We start from the raw sequence: 14,596 nt of genomic DNA on the forward strand, positions 1-14,596 counted from the left end.
GCTCATTAAAGATCAAAATGATGGACTTACAACTCTCTAGTATCCCTTTAATTTGGTATAGAACATTTTGAAGTGCTCTAGTACTTGGTTAAACCTCTACAAAGCTGCAGCTTCTCAGGTGGGTAATAATTTGATGAGCAGAAAAATCAGCCTGGCAGGTTTGGTGTTAAGTCACACACTTGCCAAGTGCTAAGTGAACACAATGACCTTTCTTCAGAATTACTTTTTGACCTGTCTATTAAAATGCTGCATATGTAAAAGTCTGTACTAATAACTGACACGTGTTTTGCATAACATAAGTAGTACTGGGAAAGGGCTGAAGAAATACTGACTGCGGATTAAAGAGCAGCAAGAAAAAGGATCCCATTCTGCCTTTTTGTAGACCATTAGTTCTAAATGAGAAAAACGAATGACATATGCTACAATTGGGAAGAACAAACAAGCAACTGAAATAGCTGGGACAGAAATGCAAAATGCCTAAATGGGCATTCAGTCAAAATCACTCTTCACAAAGTCTCCACTTGTTATCTAAAAACAAGTGCAGATATATATATATATATGTATATATAACTCCAAGAAAATGGATTCCCTCCCATCAGTGGGAATTCTTGGTACTCACCTCCAAGAAATACCTCGGTACTGAGTCAGGACATCCAGAACATCATGGGGATTGGATGCTGCCCCATTTCCTGCCTGGAAGCAAAGGAGAAATGGAGTTCACCTTCAGAAAATAAGAATTGCTACAATAACTAGTTCTCTGACTTATCCTAGTGAAAATAATTTAAGAGAATGTTAACGAGGCAAGCTATATCATCTTCCCAAAATATAACAGGTCTTTTTTCTCAAGAGGATCAAGGGCTGAAGGTATTTCAACTCTGCTCCAGTAAATTACCCACTTCTATCAACTTCTTGATTAGATCAAGTGAGGGAAAGGTGGTTGAGTGTGTTCAAAATGTTCATATAATTCTAAATTTGCATAAGGAATAAATAAAATAGCAATGGCCTTGAATGAATAATTCATTACGTTCATCACATTAAAACATGGTACAGTGATTTGCTGTCTTCCTTCTCCCATTTTCCCCAAGAAAAGGGGTTACAAAGATTTAATATAGCAGTTATTACAGAAATAAGAAACATGAATTACAATATGAGCAGTGAAATAGTCATTGCTGATTGGAGAATCACAGCCAGTCTATGTGTAACCCTTTTATGTACCTCCAGTAGTGCTAAAAGATTCTTTACATGAGTACATGAGTTATTTGATACACCTGATAATCTATTGTAATTTTACTAAAATATTTCACCAGTTTAAATGGACACAGCTTTCCAGACTTTGGTGTTATTGTACATATCCACATTAGCTGCAGAATCTTTTTTGTTTACTCTGCTTACTAACAACTTTGAAGGACAACACCTTGATTGCTGCATAGAATCAATAAGGAAAAGCAAGTTGTAAGTCCACTCTAGGAGGACATTTGTGCTGCTATGCAACCCAATCTTGCAGTTACTCCTTGTTCAGCACTCTCGTGGACTTTAAATGGGATCCGTGCACACATTTGACTCATTTTCTGATTACCAGTCAGTCAAGGTGGAGTACTGAAATAAATATGCAAAAACTCCATTTGACTCAATAAGGTATATCTGTATGCACGCTCTCAGGTTAAAATTCAGAAATGGTCTTTCATTACTTGCTTTAATTGCTTTAATTGCTGGTTAACCAGCAATTTTTACTTACTGTGATTGAATCTCCCAGGGCAGCAATCACTCGAATATCTGCTGGTCTCAACTTATGAACTAATAAAAATAAAAGCACCAGGAGGGGGAAAATAAAGAAAACTTCAAATTGTGACAGTTATCAGAACTTTTGTTTAGTATAAACACAAAGCATTGCAAAGACAATATTTTAATAATCATGATGACAACAGCTCAGAATGACAGATACCAAGTCATCAAAACAAATGATGCATGGTAGCTTTATTTGACATTAGCTGCATTGACAAGGGAAGCAGTAAGATATCAGTTTTACATCTATACTCTCCAATTTGTTCTAACTGGTAGAAGCTGCTGAAAGGCAGGCACAGCTCCAGGGCCAGCACAAGGAGAAAATTTAAGGCTCATCATAGCTTCTGAGAGAAGATAAAAACCCATGTGGGACAGGATTCCACATGGTTCTTTGCAGTGACAACTTACTGGCTTTTCCACTGCCACTTCTTTGCTCGTACACAGAAGGTGCAGTTGCATAAGTTTTCACTATCCCTCAGGGAGAACTTGTGTCTTGCTATACAACTATTTATGCTGTTTCAAAGGATTTTTAAATCACAGTCAATAGAATATACTGCTTCACAGAAAAGTGCACATTTTATAACTAAAACAGGTTCTTGTTCCTCTTCTACCATCAAATGAAGTGAATCTTCAAAAAATATGGCATAATACTGTACCTGAATCTGGAACTGTATCAGAGGGACCGTGGTTGAAACAAGGAATGTTTGTTCCATAACTTCTCTCCTGGAAAAGTAGACAGTAGAACTCTTTACATCAGACTCATCATTCAGTTAACCATTTATATTACGTCAACAGACTTCCCCACAGACTTTGTGCACATCTACCCACCTCAGCCTTTCCCCAGGCCATGCTAAAAACCACCCTTTGAAGGCAGACAGAAATTCAGACCACTCAGAAAGAGCATGTCTACATTAGCACAACACTACTCTTGCCTACTTGTAGGGCCACTTATTTCAGACTCTATAACATGCTAAGTTCAGCTAAGCAATTTTTATGTAATTTAGGTAATTTTTAATGGTTCTGTATCCTGAGCTAAGCGAGATCACATCCTTTTGTGCTTGAACATCCCTGGAATATCCTACCGCTGAACTGTACCTTCGCCAGCAGGCCGCAAGCTCGCCCTCTTGATGTGCAGCCCTACAATATGATGGTTAGGCTGTAGGTGTAAAGTGAAAGTGAATGCTATAGTCAGGCACTACCAGGTCTGCGGTACCCATCCAGAAGGGTGACATTACTTCCATCTTTCTAGTACCTTTGGGTTGCAGTCCACTGACAGAAACACCCACAAGATTTACCATAGTGAAGACTGACTGTATACCAAAGTGGACCATGGCACATGACCCAAGGACATGCACTTGCTCCAGATCTCTCTAGAGCACTCTTTAAGGAAGCTAACTTGTCTAAGGAAAAGGCATTTTTTGTCTTGTCCTGTTACTCTCTTTTCCTGTTTTCTTTAAACACAACACAGTTATGGTGTAGGAGATAAGCAGGAACACTATTTCTAAAATCAGATTGGCAAGTACTGTTTGCCCCATACAGAGGTCTACACACCATTAGTAACTAGCAAAACAGTTGGAGTTGCATTAAAATGAGAGGAGAAATGTGCATTACTATTCCAGAAACATATAGTCCATTTTGAGTGCACATATAATCTAGACACTGTGTTTTGGGGTACAAAGATGAGCATTATGCTTTCCCTCTGTAGCTGTTTGGGAGCATCAGGTTCTGCTCAGAATCAGAGAACCATGACTAAAAAAGCATGGTTGCATATCTCTACACAGCTAATATTCAACTTACAAAACAACAAAAAAATGAAAAAGCTGTTGTTCCTTCAGTTTTGCTATGGAGTAAACCAGATGAAATCAGACCCACACAGTGGGTCATGCTGATTTGATCTAGTAACCTCCACAGTAAAACTAAAAGGCCCTGTTTTCACTATTTCCTTATCCCAGAGAGCTTAACACTTATCTAGATGTTTAAAAAACATTCTTAACAGGGAACACAAGACTTACTTTTGGCTAGTTGAAGACATCTACCATGAGTTACACTCTACAAAATCCATCAAGAAGAAGATGTGCTATTAAGTATCTGACTGTTTAGTCAAGCACGGAAGTAATGTTTGAGCTTTTTATTCAGTAACTATGTTTAATTAGGCTACAATACAATTCCACCCACTCACCCCACTCTCTGGAATACACTTAGTCTCCATGCTGTAAACAGTTCTACCTTACCTGTGGTGTTTCTTTAGTGTTTGATACCTCTTGGGAAAGCGAGTAGTTACTATTTCTGTATGTGAACAAATATGGATTTTCCTGCAGAAGTAAGGGAAGTTTGATTAAGAAACAAACAAAACAAACAAACAATCCCAAAAACAAAAAAGAAACAACAAAAACAAGCAAACAAACAAAATCCCACAGTAGTGGAAACACAGTCCGCTGATACTACTTATACTACTACTACTGATACTTACTCTGGACAGGATTTCCATAAGAAGAAATTAGGGACAACATCATTATTTTTTGAATAAACATTGAACCGGTGAAGTAAACCAGGTTAGACCTGAAAATTAAGCCTTGGAATGCCGTAAGCACAGCACTACCTCTTGCCTCAAACCTAACATCAAACAAAACAGATAATTCAACTTCTTTGATGCTTTAATTGCTGTTTAGTGAAGCGTTTTGATGCCAGTAGTGTTTTATCACTATTAAATTATTGAAGTCAATGCTTAAACGCAAAAACATTCAAGAACCCGTTCTTTGAACCTCAGAGATATTCAGACCTTGAAGATAATAGTGAGTTATTGAGAACTTCATAGACTGAAATAGTTAAATCTGACAGAGACAGAATCAAATCACAGAAAAGCCAAATCATATAAAATGCATAGATTCAATTTTATTGCTGAAAGATTTTAATACTGATCATGCTTTATTTATTAATCACAATTTAATAGTTCAGATTAGATGGTTTTTAAATAAAAAATTGAGAGTAAGGTGACTTAACTAAACTTTATCAGAAATTCTCATTTTCTGAGTTTCATCTATATACAATCAAAATCGTGTCAATGAGCTTTAGGAATGCGCCATTTTTAGTAGTGCAGTGTCCTAGGAAAGGGTACATTTCCATGAACTTCAGAAGATGACAATATCCAAAAACTTGGAAATTCCGCAAAGAGCAAGTAAAATCACCCAGTAATAAGGAAATGCTTTTACCTGAGATGGACACTGGATCTGACGCAATTTTGTGAAATCATACGGCTTCTTCTGCCCAACTGGTTCCATCTGGAAAGGGACACAACACAGGATTTATACATGTGCTGTGCAGAGGCAGGATGGGAGAGCAGCAGTAACTCAGAGGCTCTAGTGCCTCGAGTTATCCATCAGGTTAATACATATTAAAAACTTGCTTTGCTTGTGAATGATTCTAATTTATGTGCAACATACTACATGCGTACCTACAAAATCTGGGAGAGGCCCTTTTTCCAGCTCCTATGGTCAGACTGTCATTTCACCATCGTTAGAAGAATTATTCACACATTAACTCTGTGTTTGGGAATGCTGTCTGCAAGGCATTGACCTCACACCACAGCATTTGACCATTTGTAATTGAGTCGTTATTTATCAGCTCAACCACAGCAACTATGGACATGCTCTAGAAGAGCATAGCTTCAATCATATTTGTAATTCATTCTCTCCTCCTACAGGACATAGCTTATACTTGGCTGCAATTAAGAAGTCAGTTTCACTTCCCACTTGGGCCAGGTATGAGAAAGCAAAAGGGTTGTTACCATAGTAAAAATTACGTTACTGAAACTCTTGAGAAAATTCATTCTGAGTCAAATTACACAGAGGGCTTGTTGAAGTGTACACTGCTTTATCTCAGAAGGAGAAAATAAAAAAATCCCTAATATAAGTGGAAAACTAAAAGTTGGCTATTGGGTGATACATTTGTGTTGCATCAACCCCTTCCTTCCATCTTGTGAACACTATGATTTAGTGCTCCTTATGCTGCAAACTCATTTTACAACAGTCAGAAACAGGGAATATAAAAAAAAAAAATCAGGCATCAGTTCTGTGGTGGCTATAGTTCACTCAGCTAAAACCTTGCTAATCTGTTCCACTTCCATACCTATTTCTTTATCTACATTTTGGTACATGCTACACAGCATCAAAAGATTCACTCCACCCCTGCACAGAGGCTTGACAATATTTACACTTGCAGGCCTTTATTTACCTTCCAACAAGACAGATAGGTAAGAAATTACTGTGTAAGCCAAAAACTCAGTACTGACAGCACAAAGAGGTAAATACCATGAAGAATCACTTCATCTATTCATGCACCTTGCTGGGAGCTAATTTTTTAAATGGCAGTCACACCCAAAGGAGTTGGTCACTGTTTTAAATTCCTCAGCAAACCTCTGCTCAGTTTGCATCAGCTGCCAGGATCTTAAGAAACAAGACTGAAGGTATTGAGAAATAAGACAGTCACAGGCCTGATGATATATGCTGGGCAGGAATATTGCATTGTATTTTGATTGTTCTGTTAGTGAGGATAACGTGGAGGGAAAAAGAAAAACAAACAGAAACAGAAAAGAGTCTTACAGTTAGATATTCTTTCAAAGAAGGGCTTGAAGAAACTAAGCCTGTGCTTTTTTTTTGAAAGAGGAATAAAAGGAATGTCCCTGAAACGCACAAAATAACAAAGCCCAGAGAGAAGATATGCTGGGAGCTGGTAATTTTCCATCTCGTAGGATAAAACAAAGAAAAAAAAACCAAAACATCTGTTTAACAAGAAGTGGTATTTTTCAGCTACAAATGAATTAAAAATAAGTATTAGACATTTGCATGTTTCGGGTGATGAGAATGAATTCTTCCAGGAGATTCATTCCAGACTGCTCAGAAACACTTCTCCCAGGGAAGGTGGGCAGCTTCCATGCAGGCAATCTGGGAAGCCAGGCACTGAGCCTGCACTGTGGTCAGCCAGAACCTATCCTGAACCCTAGGACACAGACAGGTTAGCGGGCTGGTCTGCTTCAGGACTGCAGAGGGTTGTAAGTCAATGTAAAGCACTGAGAGCAGGAGAGAGGCAGGTACAGCCTCATGTGGGTGCTGTTCTCATTTAAGTTCTTGCCCGGTTTTGGTTTGTTTCTCTCTGAGTTGCAGGATATTTTTTTGGAAGCCTTCTCTGTTACACACCAAACACAAGAGCTTCTTATCTAAGCTCTTTATGCACATGAAAGGAGCTTTGCCCTCAGATATATTTACAGAGATAAAGTTGTAGGCATTTGCCTAAATTAATAAGACTCTCTGTGGTAAACATCAAAACTGTTCAAGTTAACAAACAGCCTCTCTCAGCTTTCCTGACTACCCCATGTCATTCACCTGACATGCTTACCATTTGAATTGCATTGCTCCTACATAACTGGGAATGTTTTAGAAAAATATTCAGCTATACCTAGACCACATGCTAGCTTAGTTTCTCAGTCAGACTGAAGTCCAGCGCTACTGCCAATTGCCACTGGCTTTTCAAGGTCTTGCCCTTTGGCCAACAAGCAGCTAGTCAATCCAAGAAAGAGGCTAGTATCAAGCCTCAAAACAAGCATGGGCAACATAAGAACAGCTGGGCCAATAGCGGGAGGGAAACACTCTGAACGCATTTCCTCAGCACCTCCTTATTCTGCTGTTTGCTGCTCAATAAACCACGATCACAATTTCCTATCAGTTCCCAATATGCACTGTGTGTTATCAGCATAAACCATTAACTCTACTGAAGAGGACAGCTAGAGTGAACCTTATCCGACAAGGTTACTTACCAGTGCTTTTTACACTAAAAGCATCTTTCATATCATCTCCTTTTACAAAATGGCAGAATACTATCACAGCCAGATAAGGAACCTGCCCAGGGAGGTGCCTTTCTGATAATCACAATTTGTGTTAAGAAAATTCCTCCTGAATGAAAGAGGAGGCAGGGAAATCAAAGGGAAAAGAAGTTATCAAGGGGCACTACAATTCCTGCAGTCTCCTTACAAACCATTAGCAATATGTAGTTTTGGCATATCTTGATCTTCCTCCAGATCATCCAGGTTTTCCCCTCTTTAGAGAAGCCCCCTCACACTGAGGAAAAACAATGAAATACAGCAAAGCTGGTAGTTGAAAAAATGGGGAAACGTGCACAGAGAAAAAGAAGGAGAAGGAAAGAAGGCTTTTCACAAGGCAGAAGCTGCAAAGAAAAAATACATCTGAAGGGACAGAAGGAATTTGTTACCAGCTGAGCATAAGAATTTGAAAGGGCACAAAAGAGAAATCAGTTTTGGGTTAACTGAGTGTGTTTGCAACAGTTACCAAACTCCAGAAGAGAAATTCTGGCCCTCTTCTCTTCTACAGAGCCTGGATTTTGAAGAAGAAATATAGGTGTTATAGAGTGCGGCTAATACTATCGTAACTCCTTGTAAAGAACACGCAAGATGCCTAGTATTGACATTCTACATAAAGCGAAATCAGAAAAGCTGGACAGTAAGAAGGCATAAAAAGACAAATCTATACCATAGAATATTAGGGAAATAGAAAAAAGAAAAATAAAATTTAAAAGATGTGAAGCCTATTAGAAGCACATGACCTCTGATAATGTCATGGTCTTGTAAAAGATGAACATTACTCAAATCTAGAGGTCATCTTCCAACTGATAAACCCTGGAAAACATAATAGATCAGACTGATCTGTACCTAGATGACTCAAATTCTGGCAAACTTGGTTCAGTTAGCCCCAAACAATTCCTGCTGGAGGGGCTCAAAATGGGTGAGCAAACAGGCAGCAGCCTGATCCTTCTCATCAGAAATATCCATTTTCTGCACTAGTTGGAAAAACAATTCAGCAATTCATTAAAAAAAATTGAAAATGAAAATATTGTGCTAAACAGATGAAAAGGGCCATTTTTTTTCCACAGAAAATTGGATGTCCGTAACTCATGTGACTTGCTCCTGTCTAGGTTTAATATTTATAACGGTCAATATCTGCGGAGGATCTGCCACCTCTTCCTACTTCCTTACCGATCATGTTTAAGTGACAGTGGTAACTGTGTGATCTAAGTAAATATCATGTAGATGTTCTCATCCTATGATGAGGACACTTAGGCACAGACAGTCTAAGTAACTCACCCCATTTTTTATAGAGAACTGAGACAACAAATTTAATTCAGATTTCAGGAATCTGGCTTTCAGTGTCTGCTGTGAGCATTCAATTAGTGAAACTAGCTACTTTATGAGACTAAGGCAAAATAACGATATAGAAGCCAACATGAATCTTATCATTGCATTTGCTTTACAATAGAAGAATCAAGATGGGAACTTTAACATCATGGTAAGGAGTGTCACAGATAACAGCAAAATAGATGACTGGATGCAGCACATTTGGTCAAGGTTAAAGCTTCAGTGCTTGATCAGCTTTTAACTCTAGGCTTCATACTACCTATCTAAAGTGGCAGATGTATGTAGAAAGATATTTTTTGTTGGAGCAACTATTATTTCTAGCTATGTCATCAGGTTGAATAAGAGACAGTTTCTTCCCACAAATCCTACTTCTTTAAGTGATCAGCACCACAGGAGTATTAACACTGCCAGAAATAGCCTAAAATGAAACAAGAACACATCAATTTGTATCGATTTCTTTTAAGTGTGGTGCAAAACAAGGAAAAAAAGTTTTGTTTTTTTTTAAACTTAATTGACCTTTACAGATTCCTTTTAATTATAATAAGATTGTGTGTGTACTTTATTCTGTGTGAGAAGTTTCTTAGGAAAAAAAGGCAGAAAATAGAGCTTCTAAGCCAGAAAGAACATTAAAATCAACATCTTACTCAAAACTACTGCTATCAGGGCATATCTAAATATGGCATGCACTAAGCAGTAACATTCTACTCAGCTCTAGTGAGCATAAATGCAGATGTCTGCTCCCATTCCTTCACTAGTCCCCTTCATTAATTTTGAAATGCAAACTCCTCCAGCTGTATGTGCATGCACCCAGTTACATGTACAAACGCTGTGTGTTAACATCTCAAGCCTGAAGAAGGAAACAGCCTCTTACAGAACTGATCGTTTTAAAGCTTGAGTGAGTCAACAGGCCATGTTTCTTTCGGTCACTCTCTCTTTCCCATTATAAGGTACCACTGTTCGGATTCTCTTAGCTGCGTAGAACATCCAGCTCTAGAGGAAGCAATAGGATCTTCCCAAGTCCTATCACCTTTTTACTATGAGCAACAGTAGCAGAATGAAAAAAAAACAACAATGACATTATGAGACTCACTAGTGAGAAGTGGGATGGATATAAAACAGAACAGTACAACCATTTTAATCTCAGGCTATGAAAAGCCTCAGTTGTCGCTGTGCCACTCTGCCACAGAGTTGAGGCTAGCAAAAGGGTTTGCCACAGTTCTTCTACTCCCCGGGACCTCCTGAAGGGCTACTTTGGAAATGTTTCTGAAAAACTTTTGGTAGAAAGCAGCAGCCACGGAACAGAAAGAGATTTGTCTTAGAAATACAGGACATTTAGGATTACTGGGGAGTAGACTCTTCTCACTGAAAATAAATTATGGGATGTTTCTTTCCTACATAATTCCTTCTTGTCTTTTGGACTACTCAAAGCCTGGCTAATGTAGAATTGCTACCAAGTGTCTGTTCTAAGTCCAGTAAGCAACAGTATCTGTAGTACTGCTCACCATGTTCTTCCAGAGGCTTACAGCCATGAAAGTATAATATTCTTCCAGAGTTTCCACTGGTGTCTTTGATGTGCCGATGAAATCATCCCTGTCCTGGCAGAGAAATCATAGAGAGCAACAACAAAACACTATCACAATAGTGACAATATAGGAGATCAGGGAAATATGCAGATACGATCACATGAATGATTTAGAATAAACAACACTTGCCTTAGCTAATGCTTACAGGCTTTAAAGTAAAGAGGAAGCATGAATAATTTGTCTTAGGAGATCATGTTTACTTTTAAATGAAAGTGATTTAAGAGTTTGGAAGACTGAACACAGTGGCCTGCTCGTCAGGTTTCTTGATTCTACAAACTGGAGGAAACAAAGAATCCAGCAATGACATACGATGGCATTGGAGACAATAACAGGGCAATTTATGGAGAAGAAAAGTCATGAAAGAAAGTTAAGTCTGGCATTTGTATATGGACCAGCTTTTGTATATGGCCCAGCAATTAACAAAACAAGTCTGCCATAAGGTGAATCAACAGCAAAGGAAGGTTTTACAGCACAGCAGACCTAAAGTCCCTGGAAGACAAAATTTCCTCCTCCCAGTCCACTTTGTTCTGATACTGAGCTGAGGGAAGCAATGGAATTAAGACATGGTCAAAGAGCTGTTACAGAGCCCATGAACTGGACTCACCACCAACCTACTATACAAATAGCCACCAAGTGTTTTATACTGGATTTTGATACTTTATTGAATGATCCATTATCTACAAAGTCATATCTTCCCCTCTCCTTTGCCTTGCCAGGTCTCAGACAGCCTTGACCCCTGAACTTCCCTGCTAAAACAATGCTTGAGTTTTCAGGGAGCCCTATCAATAAGAGTTCCCCACTGGCTGTACCTGATACAAAATCTGGGCAAACTTCATTTTCAGGATGCCAGATTGTATTCATCTCAGTGTGTTTGCAGGAAGTTTACTCTACTTTCCAATGCAGCTTCTGAAACCTTTATCTTTTTTTTCGCCCTTGCTTACCCATTTTTAAATATTTCCTGTTACCTTCTTTTAGCTTTGTATCCAAACACACATAAGCATAACCACGTGTGGATAAGCTGACAACTATGAAGATATATAAAAATTTATCAGCATCGACAGTTTCCAAACACATCTGACCTAATTTACAGATGTGTTGCAAGTTGATTTCCCCAGGACCACAGCATTCAAAAGCACAGGATCTCTGACAGATGCTGCTTAAATGGTGCTCCTCTCTCAGTATCTCTCTGTCCAGTCTTAAGGTGCATTCTACATGCCTGACTAACCTTGTCTTCTAGATAGGAAGGAAATACAGCACTCAATCTGACAAGACATACTTCAGAAAGAATGGAGCAATGTGCATTTACTCACCAGACTGAGTAATAGATTTGTTTCTTGGAGAGAAGGCTGAAGAACAACAGTGAAATCATCCTTTTGATCGTACCTCTTAGACTTGAGAAGTTTTTCCCAAGCATCCTAAATGGACAACCATTTAAACAGATGAGCATTATTATGTAGAGAGTGAAATACATGTGCAATTCACTGGGGCTTAAAGTGAACTTGGATTATCCCCATCCCTAATACACCATAATAATCAAATTCTGTAATTCAGAACAAAGACTGTAATTGAATGAAGTCATCTTATGCAATAGTTAGAAAATCCTTGTGGCTATGTGGAAGATACACTGAATTACCTTTATTTTCTTTATTTTCTTTGACAGGACAGCAAGCTTAGTAAAGCAATGAAATATTGTACGTACTTGCCACCCCATCATTCTTACAGAAATTCCTGCACAACTGCCTTTGTCTTACAGAAAAATTCCCTCTTCTAAGTCATGTGGCATCAACAGCCAAGTTACTGGACAAGAAATCATTTCCTTAATAGGTTATAACAAAGCCTAGCTTCCAAAAGCTAGACAGTCATTAGAAACTGGAAGAGACACTAAGGTCACTCAGTTATACAGAGAATTCATCTTCATTGTTCCTGATGCAGGAAATGGAGTCAGGATTGCTGCAGATATAGTTAAGGAAAAAAAGCAGTCTCTAACCTTCCTCAGCACTATCCCTCCCATAGCTCCTCACTTCAATTTAATCTGGAAAATGAATAGACAGACATATCTAGCAATACAAGCACCAAGCAAAAAAGAATATGCCTTACCTGATAGGACCACCTCAGTATGTTATCATTTAGCGTAGAGTGTTCATGAATGCAATTGCACTGATTCCCAGTTGAATTGCTGCAGAGAAGATAAAAAACAAAGACATTAATGAACTTTAGATAAATTAGACAGAAAACACAAACTATTAAGATATAGACAAGCATATATTGAAGCTTAAATTATTGTGTACACTGACAAAGCTACAAAGAGATGTTTTATTATTTTAAATGCAGAGTGATATATATTTCCATGTCCAGAGTTTTGAACTGCTACTTTGTTTGAAAGCCTATTCAGCTGACAAATATGCCAGACTTGGATTAGCACAGGGTTTTACAAGCCAGCCGCATGTTCAGGCTTAAAACTGCTGTGCTAGTTTTCAAACACTTTCTTCTCTATTACCACATAAGAAAGTTGAACACACTCGAAACAGAAGGACTTTTGCCTTAGTTCTTGGCAACAAGACCACCATCTAGAAATGTGAATGGAAGCTTAATGCTAAAACACCTTAATTATGGTAAATGGTCACCAGACGTTATCAAGTAGTTAGCTAATCTCAGTCAAATCTCTTATCCACATGGTGAGATCTCCATACTGCATATTTCTGCAGCTCATAGGAAAATTCAGACTCTTTCGCAGGGCAGTAGACAGGAACAATATTAGATATATTTGAGATTATTTTGGTTCCAGTACAGATATCGTCAGCTGAAAATTCCTGGATAGATTGAAATCTGAAAAACATATAGTGGAGCTTGCAGGTGTAAGCAGTAAGCACCAGTCAAGATCAGACTCTCTCTCCTTTTCACAAAATTCTAGCTAAACCTGTTAGGAGTCAGTATTTCTTTTAAAATGATTTTTATTAGTAGGTGAGTGAAAGAAATGTGAACTCAGGACCAGCATCCTATCACAGCCTAATAGACAGGTACACATAGGGCCATTTAAGAATCTCATACAATACACAAAGAGAGCTGTATGCCTAAAAGTGGAACTCATAAAATATTTTTATGCTCTTCTTAGACATGTAAGTTTCCTCATTTGGTCTGAGCTCATATTTTTCCTCTGAAAGCATAATCCAAAGATGTGGATTTGCTAACCCAGTGCTGAGGCCCTTATCTGGGAGACGATCTGAGCCTAAGGTTGAGGTGAACCCAGGAATTTTATACTTCAGTACAAAGCATACAGACTGGTGGAACTGTTCAACCAGATAAACGTAGCTTCAAGATCACATTGATAAGTAAGCTTGCCAGAATTCTCCACACAAGTGCTTTTGACAAGGAAAGCTTCTTCTCTGCTTATGCCTGTTTTTAAGCACATGGTTACACAGCAGCCAGATCCCCTCCTTGACTGGTGGAATGCCTCCTGAGTTGCATACGTGCAAAACTTGTGAAGAACATCAGAATGAGCATATTAGTACATACAGTCTCTCAAGTCACGAGCACAGGAAAAAAATTACTAAAGTAAAACAGAGTGTAATCTCATCAGCTGTAAACTACTCTATCGTAACTGTCCATGTGCAAACTCCTACTCCCTGCTAAATTGGGACATAAGCTACTCACACTTTTCTTCAAAGTTACTGAGAAAGGGAGATAGATGAAAGCATCTATGCAAGTCGTTACCATAGAGGAATTGGCATTTTGGAAGTTCTCCATCCCACCACGCTCCAAGCCCAAACAGTAGTTTTAATATAGCTTTATATTTGTCTTTAAGACCATTTGTTCCTTTTGTGAATATTGATACCTAGAAACTTATGCTTTTAAAGAACCTCCAGAGTTTCCAATTCAAGAGTTGCAGGGCAGAAGCAACATTGACTAAAGAACAGGGAGTGAGTGGACTGTACACTCTTGTGACCATAATGATTGTAGTGAGGTGGAGTTAACTTTCTTCACAGCAGCCCATAAAATCATAGAATTGTTTGAGTTGGAAGGGTCATTTAAA

The 14,596-nt window shown here is 38.5% G+C and overlaps 1 protein-coding gene across 1 annotated transcript in view; it reads right to left on the reverse strand.

Moving 5' to 3' along the window:
* The window catches only part of PLB1 (phospholipase B1), an 86,475-nt gene that overhangs the window by 55,879 nt on the left and 16,000 nt on the right, over positions 1-14,596 (reverse strand). The window contains exons 12-19 of the mRNA XM_021391948.1: positions 12,664-12,742; positions 11,877-11,981; positions 10,486-10,578; positions 4,992-5,060; positions 4,014-4,094; positions 2,439-2,505; positions 1,736-1,794; positions 620-693 (exon numbers count right to left, since the gene is read on the reverse strand). Of these exons, the coding sequence (XP_021247623.1) occupies positions 620-693; positions 1,736-1,794; positions 2,439-2,505; positions 4,014-4,094; positions 4,992-5,060; positions 10,486-10,578; positions 11,877-11,981; positions 12,664-12,742 (627 nt within the window). The remainder of the gene's footprint in view (positions 1-619; positions 694-1,735; positions 1,795-2,438; positions 2,506-4,013; positions 4,095-4,991; positions 5,061-10,485; positions 10,579-11,876; positions 11,982-12,663; positions 12,743-14,596) is intronic.

This window comes from Numida meleagris, chromosome 3 (genome assembly GCF_002078875.1).
Source record: "Numida meleagris isolate 19003 breed g44 Domestic line chromosome 3, NumMel1.0, whole genome shotgun sequence".
In the NCBI taxonomy this organism is placed as follows: domain Eukaryota; kingdom Metazoa; phylum Chordata; class Aves; order Galliformes; family Numididae; genus Numida; species Numida meleagris.